Source organism: Lampetra fluviatilis, chromosome 54, assembly GCF_964198595.1.
Source record: "Lampetra fluviatilis chromosome 54, kcLamFluv1.1, whole genome shotgun sequence".
NCBI classification, from domain to species: domain Eukaryota; kingdom Metazoa; phylum Chordata; class Hyperoartia; order Petromyzontiformes; family Petromyzontidae; genus Lampetra; species Lampetra fluviatilis.
In genome coordinates, this window is record NC_136328.1 from 6,188,736 (window position 1) to 6,207,962 (window position 19,227).

The following is a 19,227-nucleotide window of genomic DNA, read 5'->3' on the forward strand; positions in this document are numbered from 1 at the left end:
ACTGCGTTGCGGAAAGAATTCTGCGCAATTTATCATTTTGCGGGAGCACGAGAGAGGCGTTCGAGGCTCTCCCCTCTCTCTCTCATTTTTTCTCTCACCCAAGCTCTTCCCAGGAATCTTGGGGAAGGTTATCTCACTGCTGTTTACATTAAAGCAACCCTGGCGGCGGCGGCGGTGGTGGTGGTGATGGGGCTGTGCCCCACGCATTTATAAACAAACTTGACGGGAGATGGCCCCCGTGGCTCGGAGGTCAGAGGGCAAGAGCCAGAACCGTTGAATCCTGGGTTTTAATCCGGGTTTCAGCCACAACCTATGGTTATGTTAAACCGGGTCTCTCAAGTGCGGTGAGTTGATCGTCTCAGCCCGGTTATAAATTCCTAAACGCTAAAAAATATACATTCGCATTGAATTTGGTTCTGCGCTTGATTTGGTGAAATTCCAGCTCCCTGAGAATGAAGACATCGGTTTGACTCGTGACGAGCATTGCTCTCGCATGGCAGAGCGGGTGGGACAGTGCTGCCCTCCGCTGCGCGTGTGTGTGGACCAGAGGTCACTTGAAGAAGGGGATGTCAGAGGTGATATTCGCTTCCGCGGGTTGTCGTCTGAACACGTGACGATTGATCGCCGATATCGCGATCGGGATAAAACTGTCCAGAAGTGAACACCGGCAAACACCTCGTGGTTGGTTCACCTTTGCCGGTACGTGCATAGTCATCTCTCGGTGGATATCCTGGCCCCGTCCGAGGAATGTGGAATAGCCAACTCTGTTTAAGTCTGCACGTCTGCACAAGTCACTGGTGATCAACTCTCTATGCTTGAGAATCTGGTTTAATCACAAGTCATTCTATGCGAGTCTGTAGATTTGTATGTTAGCCAATGGGTCTCTATGTAAGGATGTGGGTCTCTATGCGAGTTTTTTAGGTCTCTGTGTAATTCTATGGGTTTATGTGTATGTCTGTGGGTTTCTATGTAAGTCTTTGGGTTGCTGTGTAAGTCTGTCTCTGTATAAGTTCATGGGCCTCTGTGTAAGTACGTGGGGTTTTATGCAAGTCTATGGATCTCTGTGTAAGTCGATGGGTCTACGTAAGTCTGTGGGTCTCTGTATGAGTCACTGGTGACCGGCCTAAGACCATCAACTCTCTCCTCTCGAGAAACCCGACTTGTTCACGGTTGTACCGCTACAACCCGGCCCCATGTCCGTACCCCTGAGCTGCTGGACCACTTCCTGTGATCGTTGTCGTCACAGTTGCCACTGTCGTCATCGTAGTTGTCGTAGTCATTGCAGTCATCGTTGTCGTCATCACCATAGTAGTCGTCATCATCATCGTCCCCGTCATGGTCATCATCGTCGCCAATGTTCCGATCATAGTCGTCGTAATCATCGTCGCCGTGGTAGTCATCATCGTCGTCATCATCATCATTGTCTTCATCATCGTCGCCACCGTCGTTATCGTAGTCGTCCTAACCGTAGTCATTGCGATCGTCGCCGTGGTAGTCATCATCGTCGTCATCATCATCATTGTCTTCATCATCGTCGCCACTGTCGTTATCGTAGTTGTCATAATCGTAGTCATTGCGGTCATCGTCGTCGTAATCGCCGCCGTGGCTCTGCAGGTGCGACTCTCTGTCGGGGCTGCCGTGCGAGGACCGGGAGGCTGGGTTTGAGCGAGCGAGCGTGCTGCTCAACGTGGGAGCCCTCTACACGCAGATCGCCGCGCGCTGCGACCGCACCACGCTCGCCGGCATCGACAGCGCCATCGCCGCCTTCCAGCGCGCCGCCGGTACTCTCCTACTTAGTCGCATACTCGCATACCCACCCACTGATTCACAGACCTGCCCACCAGCCCACCTGTTCACGTACAAATCTACCTCCCCTCTCTCCCATCCCTTCTTCTTGGATTTCCTTACATGCCCCATCATGCCCACTCCAGTCACAAGCGGCCTGTCTTCTCGCTGACCCTCTTCCACCCTGTGGCCAGTCCCGCTTTCACTCCTTCTCGCTGCTTGCCCCCTTACAGCGGAACAAACCTCCCTCTCCACATCCCACTCTCCCCCCCCTCCCCCTCGCTTTCCTCTTTTCGCACTGCCCTCAGGTCGTCCTATCTCTCTTTCTCTTCCTCGCCTTTCCTCTACCGCTACCCCTACCGGCACCACCCAACGCCCCTGATGCCTCCACCTCGCAACCTCCGCCCTAGTCACTACCCGATCGCCATCGCTCGACTTGCCATTTTCGACTTTAGTCTGCAAGCCTTGTTAAGCGCCTTGGTGAAAGTCGCTTTATGAATACAAAATAGAATAGAATTTACCCTCCACCGACCCTAACCCCTGCCGCCCCCCCCCCCCCAGGTGTGCTGAGTTACCTGGCGGAGGCGCTGCCGCACCCGCAGACGGCGGACCTGTCGCCCGCGTGCCTCGCGCTGCTGGTGCGCGTGTGTGCGAGCCAGGCGCAGGAGTGCGTCTTCGAGCGCTTGTGCCACGCGGGCCTCCACAACGACTTCCACTCGCTCCTCACGGCAGCGCAGGAGGCCGCCAAGGTGGGCGCCGGGCCCCGTTCTCCCGCTCGCTCGCCCGCTTCCTTGCCCGCTCGCCCACTTCTCGGATGCTCGCTTGCCCACTTGCTTGCTTGCTCATTCATTTCCTTGCTCGCTCGCCTGCTCGCTCAACCACTTGCGTGTTTGCTCGTTTGCCCTCTTGCGACTTGATTCTAGATTTGAAGCTTTCGTGACTGCAAGGATTCGTACTCTTAGTTTTTTCGGTAAAGTCGCGTAGGTAAAAAATTGAAATTAAAATTAATAAAATAAAATAATATTTTTAATTTCATATTTTTTACCTACGTGACTTTACCGAAAAAACTAAGAGTATGAACTCTTGCGACTTGGTTCGCTTGTGCACTCGCTTGCTCGCTCACCCGACTGCTCGCCTGTTCACCCCTAGTCACCCGCTGCATGGTTCGCCCGTTCGCGGAGTCGTCCACTCGCCCGTCTAGGTCGACTTGGCCGGGGTGGTTCGTAGTGGCACCGAGTCACCACTGTCGAGTTCAAATCGTGGATGCGGGGGGTCGATTTGGCTCATTATCCCTCCGAGGTCGATAAAACGGTTACCACTTTGTGAGGACGTTATGGCTCTTGCCATAACAATGTGGAATTGCCATCACCTTCTCCGCCGGACCGTAAACTGGATGTGAGCACCGCCTGAATGCGCAAAATCAGTGCGGTGGTTAGTGCGCTGCACTACCAAATCGGTAACCCGAGTTCCATTCCCGCTCATGGCCAACTTTTTGGTGGTGACGGTTATCCGAACCGGGCCTGGGCCTCCCCTGGGTCACCTCAGCCTCAAGTGATGAGTACCCGGTGCAACGTGTAAAACTGTACTACTAAAATAAAAACTATTTATATTTTACCAGGTAGGGCCCACTGAGCTATACAGAAGCGACCTGGCCACAGATGATCGCTCAATGAAGTGGCTTATCACGTGGGAATTTTAGGCAGCCAAATACTATAAACGCACGTTGCTTCTAAAATGTAGAAGAAAAACTGGGGGCCGGGGGAAAAATCCACACGATCACGAGGAGGCATGCAAACTCCAAATATACAGACATTGTCAGAGTTGAAATTGAAACCACGACCTCCTCCATACCAGGCGAGGTAGTTAAAATCTCGCCACTCTGCGCCCCTGATGTGTAAACATCAGCCGGGCGTGGTGCTGGCCACCAATCCCCCCCCAACCCTCACCTCGTGCGTCTTCCCGGCCTCCGCTGCTCCTCGCTCAGAATTGGCACTTGCCCCAACCGTCTGCCGAAGGCTACGCGGGGTGGGGAATCTTTGTCTTTGTCTTTGACACGTGGTCCTGGCTGCGGTGGGGGCAGGTGGCGGAGGATTACACGGGGGTGGTAGGCGCCATGCAGCAGCCGGAGCTGGCGGAGGTGCTGCCCTTCTGCTGGAAGTCGCTGCTCAGGGCCAAGTCGGAGCACTTCGGCGCCGTCGCTCACTACTACCTGGCGCTCGCACTGCTCGACCACGCACGTGAGTCATCGCTGGGGCCTGGGGGGGGGGAGGAGGTGGATGGGGGAGGAGGTGGATGGGGAGGAGGTGGATGGGGAGGAGGTGGATGGGGAGGAGGTGGATGGGGAGGAGGTGGATGGGGAGGAGGTGGATGGGGGTGGAGGTGGATGGGGAGGAGGTGGATGGGGAGGAGGTGGATGGGGTGGAGGTGGATGGGGTGGAGGTGGATGGGGAGGAGGTGGATGGGGAGGAGGTGGATGGGGGTGGAGGTGGATGGGGGTGGAGGTGGATGGGGAGGAGGTGGATGGGGAGGAGGTGGATGGGGAGGAGGTGGATGGGGAGGAGGTGGATGGGGAGGAGGTGGATGGGGAGGAGGTGGATGGGGAGGAGGTGGATGGGGAGGAGGTGGATGGGGAGGAGGTGGATGGGGGTGGAGGTGGGATGGGGAGGAGGTGGATGGGGAGGAGGTGGATGGGGGTGGAGGTGGATGGGGAGGAGGTGGATGGGGAGGAGGTGGATGGGGGTGGAGGTGGATGGGGGTGGAGGTGGATGGGGAGGAGGTGGATGGGGAGGAGGTGGATGGGGTGGAGGTGGATGGGGGTGGAGGTGGATGGGGGTGGAGGTGGATGGGGAGGGAGGTGGATGGGGAGGAGGTGCATGGGGTGGAGGTGGATGGGGGTGGAGGTGGATGGGGGTGGAGGTGGATGGGGGTGGAGGTGGATGGGGAGGAGGTGGATGGGGAGGAGGTGGATGGGAGGAGGTGGATGGGGAGGAGGTGGATGGGGAGGAGGTGGATGGGGTGGAGGTGGATGGGGAGGAGGTGGATGGGGAGGAGGTGGATGGGGAGGAGGTGGATGGGGAGGAGGTGGATGGGGGTGGAGGTGGATGGGGTGGAGGTGGATGGGGAGGAGGTGGATGGGGGAGGAGGTGGATGGGGAGGAGGTGGATGGGGGTGGAGGTGGATGGGAGGAGGTGGATGGGGAGGAGGTGGATGGGGGTGGAGGTGGATGGGGAGGAGGTGGATGGGGTGGAGGTGGATGGGGAGGAGGTGGATGGGGAGGAGGTGGATGGGGGTGGAGGTGAATGGGGAGGAGGTGGATGGGGAGGAGGTGGATGGGGAGGAGGTGGATGGGGAGGAGGTGGATGGGGGTGGAGGTGGATGGGGAGGAGGTGGATGGGGAGGAGGTGGATGGGGGTGGAGGTGGATGGGGTGGAGGTGGATGGGGAGGAGGTGGATGGGGTGGAGGTGGATGGGGGTGGAGGTGGATGGGGGTGGAGGTGGATGGGGAGGAGGTGGATGGGGGTGGAGGTGGATGGGGAGGAGGTGGATGGGGAGGAGGTGGATGGGGTGGAGGTGGATGGGGAGGAGGTGGATGGGGAGGAGGTGGATGGGGTGGAGGTGGATGGGGGTGGAGGTGGATGGGGAGGAGGTGGATGGGGAGGAGGTGGATGGGGGTGGAGAGGTGGATGGGGAGGAGGTGGATGGGGAGGAGGTGGATGGGGAGGAGGTGGATGGGGAGGAGGTGGATGGGGAGGAGGTGGATGGGGAGGAGGTGGATGGGGAGGAGGTGGATGGGGAGGAGGTGGATGGGGAGGAGGTGGATGGGGAGGAGGTGGATGGGGAGGAGGTGGATGGGGGTGGAGGTGGATGGGGGTGGAGGTGGATGGGGAGGAGGTGGATGGGGAGGAGGTGGATGGGGAGGAGGTGGATGGGGAGGAGGTGGATGGGGAGGAGGAGGTGGATGGGGTGGAGGTGGATGGGGTGGAGGTGGATGGGGGTGGAGGTGGATGGGGGTGGAGGTGGATGGGGAGGAGGTGGATGGGGGAGGAGTTGGATGGGGGTGGAGGTGGATGGGGTGGAGGTGGATGGGGAGGAGGTGGATGGGGAGGAGGTGGATGGGGAGGAGGTGGATGGGGAGGAGGTGGATGGGGAGGAGGTGGATGGGGAGGAGGTGGATGGGGAGGAGGTGGATGGGGGTGGAGGTGGATGGGGTGGAGGTGGATGGGGGAGGAGGTGGATGGGGAGGAGGTGGATGGGGTGGAGGTGGATGGGGAGGAGGTGGATGGGGGTGGAGGTGGATGGGGAGGAGGTGGATGGGGGTGGAGGTGGATGGGGAGGAGGTGGATGGGGAGGAGGTGGATGGGGGTGGAGGTGGATGGGGTGGAGGTGGATGGGGAGGAGGTGGATGGGGAGGAGGTGGATGGGGAGGAGGTGGATGGGGTGGAGGTGGATGGGGAGGAGGTGGATGGGGAGGAGGTGGATGGGGAGGAGGTGGATGGGGAGGAGGTGGATGGGGGTGGAGGTGGATGGGGTGGAGGTGGATGGGGAGGAGGTGGATGGGGGAGGAGGTGGATGGGGAGGAGGTGGATGGGGGTGGAGGTGGATGGGGAGGAGGTGGATGGGGAGGAGGTGGATGGGGGTGGAGGTGGATGGGGAGGAGGTGGATGGGGTGGAGGTGGATGGGGAGGAGGTGGATGGGGAGGAGGTGGATGGGGGTGGAGGTGGATGGGGAGGAGGTGGATGGGGAGGAGGTGGATGGGGAGGAGGTGGATGGGGGTGGAGGTGGATGGGGAGGAGGTGGATGGGGAGGAGGTGGATGGGGGTGGAGGTGGATGGGGTGGAGGTGGATGGGGAGGAGGTGGATGGGGTGGAGGTGGATGGGGGTGGAGGTGGATGGGGGTGGAGGTGGATGGGGAGGAGGTGGATGGGGGTGGAGGTGGATGGGGAGGAGGTGGATGGGGAGGAGGTGGATGGGGTGGAGGTGGATGGGGAGGAGGTGGATGGGGAGGAGGTGGATGGGGTGGAGGTGGATGGGGGTGGAGGTGGATGGGGGATGGGGAGGAGGTGGATGGGGGTGGAGGTGGATGGGGAGGAGGTGGATGGGGGAGGAGGTGGATGGGGAGGAGGTGGATGGGAGGAGGTGGATGGGGAGGAGGTGGATGGGGAGGAGGTGGATGGGGAGGAGGTGGATGGGGAGGAGGTGGATGGGGAGGAGGTGGATGGGGAGGAGGTGGATGGGGGTGGAGGTGGATGGGGTGGAGGTGATGGGGAGGAGGTGGATGGGGAGGAGGTGGATGGGGAGGAGGTGGATGGGGGAGGAGGAGGTGGATGGGGTGGAGGTGGATGGGGTGGAGGTGGATGGGGGTGGAGGTGGATGGGGGTGGAGGTGGATGGGGGAGGAGGGTGGATGGGGGAGGAGGTGGATGGGGGTGGAGGTGGATGGGGAGGAGGTGGATGGGGAGGAGGTGGATGGGGAGGAGGTGGATGGGGAGGAGGTGGATGGGGAGGAGGTGGATGGGGAGGAGGTGGATGGGGGTGGAGGTGGATGGGGTGGAGGTGGATGGGGGAGGAGGTGGATGGGGTGGAGGTTGGATGGGGAGGAGGTGGATGGGGGTGGAGGTGGATGGGGAGGAGGTGGATGGGGGTGGAGGTGGATGGGGAGGAGGTGGATGGGGAGGAGGTGGATGGGGGTGGAGGTGGATGGGGGTGGAGGTGGATGGGGTGGAGGTGGATGGGGAGGAGGGTGGATGGGGAGGAGGTGGATGGGGTGGAGGTGGATGGGGAGGAGGTGGATGGGGAGGAGGTGGATGGGGGAGGAGGTGGATGGGGAGGAGGTGGATGGGGAGGAGGTGGATGGGGAGGAGGTGGATGGGGGTGGAGGTGGATGGGGTGGAGGTGGATGGGGGAGGAGGTGGATGGGGAGGAGGTGGATGGGGGTGGAGGTGGATGGGGAGGAGGTGGATGGGGGTGGAGGTGGATGGGGAGGAGGTGGATGGGGAGGAGGTGGATGGGGAGGAGGTGGATGGGGTGGAGGTGGATGGGGTGGAGGTGGATGGGGGTGGAGGTGGATGGGGAGGAGGTGGATGGGGGTGGAGGTGGATGGGGAGGAGGTGGATGGGGTGGAGGTGGATGGGGAGGAGGTGGATGGGGAGGAGGTGGATGGGGTGGAGGTGGATGGGGGTGGAGGTGGATGGGGAGGAGGTGGATGGGGGTGGAGGTGGATGGGGAGGAGGTGGATGGGGAGGAGGTGGATGGGGAGGAGGTGGATGGGGAGGAGGTGGATGGGGGTGGAGGTGGATGGGGTGGAGGTGGATGGGGAGGAGGTGGATGGGGAGGAGGTGGTATGGGGAGGAGGTGGATGGGGTGGAGGTGGATGGGGGTGTGAGGTGGATGGGGAGGAGGTGGATGGGGTAGGAGGTGGATGGGGTGGAGGTGGATGGGGTGGAGGTGGATGGGGAGGAGGTGGATGGGGAGGAGGTGGATGGGGGTGGAGGTGGATGGGGAGGAGGTGGATGGGGAGGAGGTGGATGGGGAGGAGGTGGATGGGAGGAGGTGGATGGGGAGGAGGTGGATGGGGAGGAGGTGGATGGGGAGGAGGTGGATGGGGAGGAGGTGGATGGGGTGGAGGTGGATGGGGGTGGAGGTGGATGGGGAGGAGGTGGATGGGGAGGAGGTGGATGGGGAGGAGGTGGATGGGGAGGAGGTGGATGGGGAGGAGGTGGATGGGGTGGAGGTGGATGGGGAGGAGGTGGATGGGGAGGAGGTGGATGGGGAGGAGGTGGATGGGGGTGGAGGTGGATGGGGGTGGTGAGATGTCAACTACCTCGCCTGGTATAGGTTCGATCCTGTGTCTGGATTTTGCGTGTGTCTCTCTCTCCCCGTGGTCGTGTGGATTTTTCTGCGGTCCTCTGGGTTTTCCCTGCACATTTATAAACACGTGTTTTTAGGGGATTTGGCTGCGATATATTTCCACGCGATAAGCCACTTCATTGAGTTATAATTTGTGGCCACTTCTGAAAAGGAAGCTAATAGCTCAGTGGGCCTTACCTGGTAAAATGAAAATGGATAATATTTTTTAAAATTGTTCAGGCTTACTTGGAGCAATTCTTCCAAGCAAGCCTGATGGATGATGATGGGTGTCGCCATTTTGTGCTTTTTTTTTGTGACCTTTGCCCTGAACATCCCGACCATCGTCGCCGTGAACATTGCTTTGATGTCCGTGATCGCGGCCATTTCCATGACCACCAGTGTGACCGTTGCCATGACCACCGTGACCGTAACCGCCGTGCCCATCGGTGTGACTGTGACTGTAACCGCCGTGACCGATCTCTGCCGCGTCTCTCACGGCCGCAGCGGCGCCGGGCGAGGATTCGCGCGACCAGGAGAAGGCCCTCATGGACGTTCACGAGACTCTGCCCGAAGGACCCTCCATGCACGTGGTCGTGACGAACCTCGACGAGCGTACCAAGCTAGGTACACGTCATCAGCGTTGTTTGTTTGTTGTCGTCGTTGTTTCGGCCGATGTCTTTGTCAGCAGCGTCGTCGTCATCGCTGCCGCCATCATTGTCTCTCCATCATCATCAATCGCTAAATTAGCTGAGGCCCCAAACACACCATCATCATCATCAACAACATTGTCATCATCATTGTTCCCGTAGCCTATGCTCTTTAGGTCCACATTGTTCGGATCAAAGGATTATTGTTATCAATAGTTTTATCGTTATCATCATCGTCATCAATAGTGCCTGAACACCTCAACATCATCATCATTACGTTCTTTATCATCATTACCATAGACATCATCATCATCGTTAACATACACATCATCATTACCTTCGATATCATCATTATTTTCATTGCCATTGTTAACACCTTCATCATCATTGCCATCATCATCTTTATTGTCATGAGCACCTTCGTTATCATCAATCCCTAGACATCATCACCATCGGATTGGCATTGTCTCAAAGTGCTTGCGCACCCCCACACTAATGGTCGAAACCCGCTCAGAGTTTGCTGTTTTTAACAAATTAAACACAAATGCCGCTGCATGACTCGCGTCCGAAGGCGGTTTGGCCCATGGCCCAGTGTGGAACAGCTGAGTTGCACCAGGGCAAAGTGGGGGGGGGGAGGGGTCGGGTGTTGGGGGGTAGGGGGGCGCGGAGCGAAGGGGGGGTGGGAGGAGGGGGGCAGTGGAATTTTTTAGAAAAATTTTATTGACGTCATTTGCAGACAAGAACATTTCTAGTAAAAAAAAACAACCCACGTTTTCTAAACTTTATTTTAATCGCTACTTAGAGCTGTATTTGAATTTCTCAATTGAAACAAAAAAAACTTTTAATCTCATTTTATCTCTATTTTTGCATCACAATAAAGGCTCTTTTTGGGTCGGGTCGTCACGTGTCGTATAATGTCAACTTTTTTTTTATTGCTATAACTCCTCCACCACCCAGCGACAGAGCCAATCAAATCAAGGGGGGAGGGAGGGGAGAAGGTTAAAAAGCCCAAGCAGAAGAGACAATTTTGTCCCACGTTCCGCTGGAAATTCCACCCAACACCATCAGGTGTTCACGTCATGCCTACAACGCCGATCTCAATCAAAAGTAACCAATTACCAATCTCGACATTGGTAGTGAAAGCCTACTGTCGGCGTCGCATGACGGTGGTCATGGTCACGGCCCACGGAAGTGGATATTGTAGAGCTACTTCCCAGATATAACATTTCTTCAAGTGACCTCTTGTCCGCACACAGTTGAGTGGGGGGGGGCAATACTTCCTCACCCACTCGGCATATAAGAGCAATGTTCGTCGCACAACAGCCAAACCCACATTTTTTATTTTCACAGCTGGAATTTGGCCAAATTTAAGTGCAGAATCAAATTGAATGTAATGGGGTTTTTGTGCAGTTATCGGTGATTGGGCCATCGCCTTACTAGGCTTGAGAAGCCGGTCTAATTTTATGAAACTTGGATTCGAACTCAGTGGTGTCGGCATCTCTGACCACTTAGTCACCCGGCCGCTTCAGGTTGTATTTCATTTAAATGTTTTTCAACCGAGAGATAAAAATTCTAACCGTATGTAAAAAAAAAAAATCCAAAATAAAACGCTCTAATCGTTCACGAGGCATCCACTGTACAATGGAAGTCCTCAAGTCAAGGGTCCTAAGCACGTTGCCGCGGGGACAGGGGTCAAGCGTTAACCACGAGGGGTCGCCATGGAGACGCGGTCCTGAGTGCTCCTCTCAGGTGATTCAAGGGGATCATTCCCCGACATTCCCTCTGGACGTTGAAACACCGCGAGCGGGGGAAGGGGGAGGTAGCCGAGTGATTCACGATGGTCGTGTCTGAAACCACGAGCCGTCGCGGCTAGGATCCTGGGTTCGAATCCGGGGTTCGGCCCGCCCCGACCGCAGCGGTTAAGCCGAGTTTCTCGAGTTGCAGCAGAGTTGGTGTTCATCTTCTTGGTTCTTTCGGTAAAGTCACGTAGAAGGGAAATAATAAAATAAAGAAAATCAGACATAATGAAATAATTCTCACGACGTTTCGGCCACAACGCAAGCAGCCGTCCTCAGGTGACGCTGTCTCCCCGACAGACCTGTTCTTCACCTGAGGACGGCTGCTTGCGTTGTGGCCGAAACGTCGTGAGAATTATTTTATTATGTTTTATTTTTATTATTTTATTATTTCCCTTCTACGTGACTTTACCGAAAGAACCAAGAAGATGAATCCCTGCAGTCACGAAAGCTTTAAATCGAAATTTAAAAAGAGTTGGTGTTCTCGGCCTGGTCAACGGTGACTGCAAAAAAAAAAATCCATCACATTTTATTTGCTTCTGCACTTAAATTGGTTCTACATTCTATCTCTGAGAATTAAATACAGCGAGTAAATGCGACGAAATCACTCCCTGTGGCAAAGGTGGGTAGGAAAGTGCTGCCCTCTGCTGTGTGTCGACCAGAGGTCTCTTGAAGGGATCTCAGAGGTAGCTCTGTGACATCCTCTTCCTTGGGGCCATTCCCTAACAAGAATGACTGCGCGCACAAAAACATGTCCGTAAAATAATCATCGGTGTCGTTGTGGGGACTATCAATAGTTATATAGATTGACAGACAATGTCCCCTTCACACACACGTGTCTATCCACGTGACAAATACAATTATTTATTACACAACCAATTGGACCCGTAGCCTTCTGGAAGTGTATTATTTCGGCAGCATCCGTTCTGTACAAGCAAACTCCGGACCGAATGTTGAATACGGTCCAGATTTTGCTTGAATGAGTTCTGAAATGTCGGGAGTTACTTTTGTTCCTCTTCATCTCCCCGTGACTCCCTTCCCCTGCCCGTGTCTCCCCGTGTCTCCCTGTCGTGTCTCCAATCCCCTGCCCGTGTCTCCCTGTGTCTCCCTGCCCGTGTCTCCCCATGTCTCCCCGTGTCTCCCTTCCCCTGCTCGTGTCTCCCCGTGTCTCCCTGCCGTGTCTCCCTTCCCCTGCCCGTGTCTCCCTTCCCCTCTCCGTGTCTCCCCGTACGTCCCTTAACCTGGCCGTGTCTCCCCGTGTCTCCCCGTGTCTCCCCATGTCTCCCTTCACCTGCCCGTGTTTCCCCGTGTCTCCCTTCACCTGCCCGTGTCTCCCCGTGTCTCCCCGTACGTCCCTTAACCTGGCCGTGTCACCCTGCCGTGTCTCCCTGCCGTGTCTCCCTGCCGTGTCTCCCTGCCGTGTCTCCCTGCCGTGTCTCCCTGCCGTGTCTCCCTGCCGTGTCTCCCCGTGTCTCCCCGTACGTCCCTTAACCTGGCCGTGTCTCCCTGCCGTGTCTCCCTTCCCCTCCGTGTCTCCCCGTACGTCCCTTAACCTGGCCGTGTCTCCCTGCCGTGTCTCCCTTCCCCTCCGTGTCTCCCCGTACGTCCCTTAACCTGGCCGTGTCTCCCTGCCATGTCTCCCTTCCCCTCCGTGTCTCCCCGTACGTCCCTTAACCTGGCCGTGTCTCCCTGCCGTGTCTCCCTTCACCTGCCCGTGTTTCCCCGTGTCTCCCTTCACCTGCCCGTGTCTCCCCGTACGTCCCTTAACCTGGCCGTGTCACCCCGTGTCTCTCTTCCCCTGCCCGTGTCTCCCCGTGTCTCCCCTTGTCTCCCTTCCCCTCCCCGTGTCTCCCCGTGTCTCCCTTCCCCTGCCCGTGTCTCCCCATGTCTCCCTTCCCCTGCCCGTGTCTCCCCGTGTCTCCCCGTACGTCCCTTAACCTGGCCGTGTCTCCCTTCACCTGCCCGTGTCTCCCCGTGTCTCCCTTCCCCTCCCCGTGTCTCCCCGTACGTCCCTTAACCTGGCCGTCTCTCCCTTCCCCTGCCCGTGTCTCCCCGTGTCTCCCCGTACGTCCCTTAACCTGGCCGTGTCTCCCTGCCGTGTCTCCCCGTGTCTCCCCGTGTCTCCCCGTACGTCCCTTAACCTGGCCGTGTCTCCCCGTATGTCCCTTAACCTGGCCGTGTCTCCCCGTACGTCCCTTAACCTGGCCGTGTCACCCTGCCGTGTCTCCCTGCCGTGCCTCCCCGTGCAGCGTTGGGCCACCTGAGCAAGGCGGTGTGGCGGCACGAGGATGCGGTGCGCACCGCATCCTCTCTGGGGAGGCTCGGCGACCTGCAGAACTTCCTGGCCACGGCGCGCGACCAGGCGAAGACGCGGCTCGCCAAGTTCGAAACCGACGGCGGCTTCATCAACTCGTCGGAGGCCCCCGAAATCGCCCGTGCGTATTCCTGTGTGTGTGTGTGTCTCTGTGTGTGTGTGTGTCTCTGTGTGTGGGGAGAGGTAGTGTAGCGGTTGGCGCGCTGCGCTATGAACCTGGCGACCCGGGTTCGATTCCCGCTCACGGCCAACACCAGTGACGATTATCTGAACCGGTCCTGGGCCTCCCCTAGGTCGACTCAGCCTTAAAATAAGTACTTGGCGCTGTGTGTAAACATCGTCACTGGGGAGACAAAGGCGGCCGGGCGTGGTGTTGGCCACCCACCCCCTCGTGTACCGTTCCGGCCTTCATAGGTGCTCGCTAACAGCACTTGCCCCTACAGTCTGTTAAGGCTATACGGGGGATCTTTATCTTTGTCTCTGTGTGTGCGTCTCTGCGTGGGGAGTGGTAGCGTTAGGGGTTAGCGCGCGCTGCACTACGAACCTGGCAAACCGAGTTCGATTCCCACTCGCGGCCCAAACCCACGAAGAAAATCTGAACTGGTCCTGGACCTCCCCTAGGTCGACCCGACCTTTAAATGAGTACCTGGTACGGTGCGTAAACATCGCCATTGAGGTGACAAAGGCGGTCGGGCGTGGTGCTGGCCACCCACCTCGTATACCACGTCGCTAACAGCACTTGCCCTAACAGTATGTTAAAGGCTTTCTGGGGTGTCTTTGTGTGCGTGTGTGTGTGTGTGCGCGCGCGCGCAGGTATGTGTGTGTGTGTGTGTGCGGGGGTGCGTACGTGGGCTGTTGTTGAGGTTCGTGTTTTTGAGGGTACGCACGTGAAGCGGCTGTCGACAACTTGGCAAAGCAAATCGAAATTCCAGGGCCGTGTGTCGGCCGCTGCGTTTGCTCAACTGCAACGTTTGCGTCGCCAACTCTCGCTGTCCCGCGATGCGTCACGATCCATCAATCCCGCACGCCGATCTCTTTGCTCCATCTCTACGGCGGTGGTCATCCTCTCGGGGCGCGTTTTTCACCTCCGGCTGCCACTCCAACTCCATCATCGGAATCTTGATTTAGACTGGAGCAATCCGATGAGCTATGAAGCTCCTTTTCACAGCAGATGTCCAGGCGGGCGGGGGCGGGTCAGCAAGTTACAATACTGTGGATCTTTGTCTTTGTGTGTGTGTGTGTGTTTAAGAGAGGCAATGTAAGCATGTTTTAGCACTGTTGGCTACGTATGGTACGAAATAAATTCTACATTTCATACAAAGACACATTGACACAAAGACAAAGGTTCACAAACCTCACGGGTTATTATTTTTGTTTTACCTGGTTAAATAAAGGTGAAATAAAAATGAAGGCCAGCACCCCTCGATGAGAGTTCTGAACGAATTCTCCGTTGCATGATGACGCGGCGCCAATGGCGCGACTGGGAATGACGTCATGGAGGGGGGGGGGGGGCGAGGGAATTGCCGCAAAAACAAAACGTGATCGAATGTGTTTCGCCCTCTCTCATTTCGCCAAAAACAGCGGAAACCCATCACAACCCAGAACTGAAGCCCCCGGTGTTCGACAAAGTGGAGGGCACAGACATCTTCCGCCGGCTGGTAACACGCCGCATCTCCATCTCGCACCTCGTTACATCGTCGTCATCGATAATAGTTTTTTTACCCTTTTATCTGGCAACAAAACTGACACCTTTTGTTGCCAGATAAAAGGGTAAAAAACCAATTATCATATTTTTCTACTGGCAAATGAGGTTCCAATGATGTATCGTCGTCATCTTCAGTGCCGCCGTTGTCATCGTCATAATATTCAGTGTTGTAATCATCATCATCATTGGTGTTATCATCGACCGTCGCGTCTTCATCATCACCATTGTCATAGACGTTATTGTCATCATCGTTTACAATGACCAGTGTTATTGTCATCATCATCAATGTCGTCGTCATCACCATCATTGTCATCATCAGTATGATCATCATCATCGTCAAGTAATCGCAAAGGCTGCACCACAGAGCAGGGTCCGTGTGGGTCGCCCTCTCATCGTCCGCTCGGTCCTCATGACGTGACCTCCTGACCCCCCCCTCGGCGGTCACATTGTGTTGATTGTCACGCGTGGCTCGCCATCTCACCGCTGCGTGTTGTCGTCTCTCCGTGCGCCCAGGGCCCCCTGTCGGTCTTCTCGGCCAAGCAGTGCCTGAGCAAGCCTCGCAAGGTGCACCTGTCCAAGCCAGCGGAGGGATACGGCATGCGGCTCGGCGGTGATTCGCCCGTCCGCGTCGTCCTGGTCCAGCCTGGGAGCGCCGCCATGGTAAACGGGGTGCAACATCATTTTAACCGCGCTCAACTTTTAACCTCCTCCTCGAAGGCGGCACGGGCGGAACCTATCGGCCGCATCATCGGAAACCTCGTCGGCAGGCTGATACACGCATCGCCTTCTTGTAGGCCGTGGAACCCAAACTTTAGTCCAGACCGTGAATCCATAGAGTGGTACATGGTGATACATGGTGATGATCGATCGAGATACACACAGATACACTGAAGACGACAAGCCAGAGTCGTGTGATTGTGGCCAGGCGACCCAAACTTTGGACCGTATTGTAAACCCACTGTGGTCTGGCCTCTTTCAATGGAGGAGGAGGAGGAACAGCGACACGACACGAACTCTCTCTCTGCTGAAGCACTCTGGTCGTGGCCAACAGCAGCAGGCCTCTACACTTTCACATTTAGCTCATTTCTGCCACACACACAAGAATAAAACAGAACCATGTTACATGTGTGGCTTGAGCAAAAATACATATATATGCTTGACGATATCAATACATTTTGTTTCCAATTTAGCTTTTATGTAGCCAGGTGGCTCGGTGATGGAGCGAGCGGCTCACAAACCCTGTTCGGAGGGTGGGGGCGGGACGTGACTGAGCCCCATCATCTCTCCGGGGTCGATAAAAACGAGTACCGCTTTGTGGATAAGTCAACGGTCGGTGGCCCTATTGACCTGCCTCACCCAGGTTGACCCTGGCAATCCTGAGGCTCGATTTCAAGCAACGGCCGCCAACTTCATTGTCGAGCGACATCCGAATCAGTCCTGGACCCCCCCCCCCCCCCATTTCACCTCACCAACTGCCCCCCCCCCCCCTCGTCGACCAGCGTGGTGAATTAGCGTCGCGTAACCCCCGCGACCTCGCACGACGTAGAGGTGGCCCCCCTTCATCCAGCAGTGGAGTGGCACGTGCGTTCGCGATGGCGATCCGTCGCCTTGATCGGTGACGGGATCAAATCCATCCATTTAATGCCACATCGATCACGCGAATGGACGGCCTGATGGGGACCGGCTGCTCACCGGAATACGATCGATTTAGCGGAATTATGAACGGCGCGTTTAAAATGAACGTTTGCCAAGAAAGTTTCGGTGTGCCGACGCTGATTGATTGTAATCGGGCCCGGCGTTGTGAAGAATGATGGCCGCCGTATCCCTCGGCAGGTTCATTAAAATGAAAAAGTAATTTGGTGGCGCGGGACTGGCTGGGTGTACGCGAAGCCCGTTCAGGAATTGTAATCGCTATTTGGCTCGCTCGTGTTTTTAAAACGTGCGACATTCCCGCACACCGGGCCAACGTAGAACATGGATATAATTTACATCGGTCGCCCATTCACTCGCTCTCACTCTCCCCAGCTATTGTGGATATGATTAAACTGATTACTTGGTGGTGATGCTGCTGCTGCTGTTGCGTTGGCAGTGACGTGAAATCAACACTTAACAACTATTCAACTCGTTCGTCAATAACCACACCACCCTGTGTGTGTTGCCTTTTAAAAGGGAAAAAAAACCATCACAATTATCAGAATTATTTTTAAAACTATTATAGTTTTTTCCCCCCTTTTTAAAGGCAAATTCGGTTATAATCGAATTTTCGGACCAGGTCCCATCTTCATGGCACAACGGATGCCCATAACGTCATCTTTTGTTTTTTTAAAGGCATTTCTGTCGACGAATGCCGAGTCGTTGTTGTTGTTTGTTGCTCGTGCAACGCTACTGCCGTCGCAGCGTCACCAAAATACTGGACAAGATGGCGGCCGCCCTAACAACCGGCTGCCCCCCCGCACTCCGCTCCCCCGCTCCCCCACTCACCCACTCCCCCACTCCCCCACACCCCGACACCTCCACTCCCCCACACCCCCACTCCCCCACACCCCCACTCCCCCACACCTCCACTCCTCCACACCCCCACACCCCCACTCCCCCACGCCCCCCCCCCCCCCAGCGATCGGGCATCAAGGAATGTGACTACATCATCGGGGTCGGAGGTCAGGACTGCCGCTGGTTGGGTCAAGCGGCCGTCGCCGACCTCATGACCCAAGCCGGGATGGCTGGGGTGGAGGTGGAGGTCGTGACCCCGCTGAGGTTGCTCACCTTCAGCGAGGGCTCGCCGGTGAGGGATTCGGACGTAGAGGGTGGCGGCGCGCGATGATCATGATGATGATGTGGGTCACGGTGTCCCCGTGTGCGTGTGTGTGTTGGCCACCCACCCCCTCGTGTGCCGTACCATGCCTTCACAAGTGCTACTCGCCAACAGCACTTGCTCCTACAGTCTGTTAAGGCTATACGTGGGGTCTATGTCATTGTAGTGTCGTGGTTACGAACCCGGTGACTCAAGTTTGATTCCCGCTAATGGCCGACACCAGTGGCGATTTATTTGAAACGGTCCTGGGCCTCCCCTAGGTCGACTCATTTCAGGCTGAGTAGCTGGTGCGTTGTGTAAAACATCACCACTGGGGAGACAAAGGCGGCCGGGCGTGGTGTTGGCCATCCACCTCGTCGTGTGTCGTGCCGGACTTCATAGGTCCTCGCTAACAGTCAGTGGTGCATGTTTACACACCGCACCAGGTGTTCATTTGAGGCCAAGTCGACCTAGGGGAGGCCCAGGACCGGTTTCGAAATTTTTCACCGGTGTTGGCAATGAGCGGGAATCGAACTCGGGTCGTCGGGTTCGTTGGGCAGCGTAGCGCTAACCGCTCCCCACACTCTTACAAACACCCCCTTACACACACACTCACTCACACACTCGCACACTCGCATACTCTCTTGTACTCGCACTCACACCCTCTTGACACTGTTTGGGTGGACCGAGGCGGTTCACGACTGCCGCGCCGGGAGATAGGAGATCGACCCGGTGACCTCTGGCTATCACGTCCGGTGCGTTGCGCACCCGTTGCGCTCCGGCTAATAGCCTCGAACATTTTGTTGTCAGTAAATTAGCTTCCTCCCGAGAACGGTAAATAAATAAATAACACCTGATTCTCGTGAAATATTAAACTCATAACCTTGAACTGCATGTGCTTTCATTTCCACGGGGGGGGGGGGGGGGGAATATTACATTATTTTTTATTTCCCCGGTGTATTTATGGCTTTGAAAGACTTGGCAGCCGATTTGAAGATGCGTTTTATTTGCGCCGAGGTGCATCTCTCCGTTGTAAGCTGTCTTTGATGAAGAGACCAGCTGTGTGTGCTGCGTCTGTGTGGTTATGTCTCGGGAGGGGGGTGGGGTGTAGCGGTTAGTGTTGCTGCGCTGCGGACCCGGCAACCCGAGTTTCGATTCCCGCTCACGGCCACCAACACCAGGGACGATTATCTGAACCGGTCCTGGGCCTCCCCTAGGTCGACTCAGCCCTCAAATGAGTACCTGGTGTGTAATCATTGCCACTGGGGAGACAAAGGCGGCCGGGCGTGGTGCTGGCCACCCACCCCCTCGTGTGCCGTGTCACCCTTCTAAGGTGCTACTAG

At 56.8% G+C, this 19,227-nt stretch overlaps 1 protein-coding gene across 1 annotated transcript in view; it reads left to right on the forward strand.

Moving 5' to 3' along the window:
* Window positions 1-19,227, forward strand: part of LOC144949659 (rhophilin-2-like) — a 67,362-nt gene that overhangs the window by 43,795 nt on the left and 4,340 nt on the right. Inside the window, exons 7-14 of the mRNA XM_078879646.1 lie at window positions 1,615-1,781; window positions 2,347-2,534; window positions 3,866-4,022; window positions 9,136-9,255; window positions 13,324-13,509; window positions 14,970-15,046; window positions 15,607-15,753; window positions 17,708-17,875. Coding sequence (XP_078735772.1) covers window positions 1,615-1,781; window positions 2,347-2,534; window positions 3,866-4,022; window positions 9,136-9,255; window positions 13,324-13,509; window positions 14,970-15,046; window positions 15,607-15,753; window positions 17,708-17,875 — 1,210 coding nt within the window. The remainder of the gene's footprint in view (window positions 1-1,614; window positions 1,782-2,346; window positions 2,535-3,865; window positions 4,023-9,135; window positions 9,256-13,323; window positions 13,510-14,969; window positions 15,047-15,606; window positions 15,754-17,707; window positions 17,876-19,227) is intronic.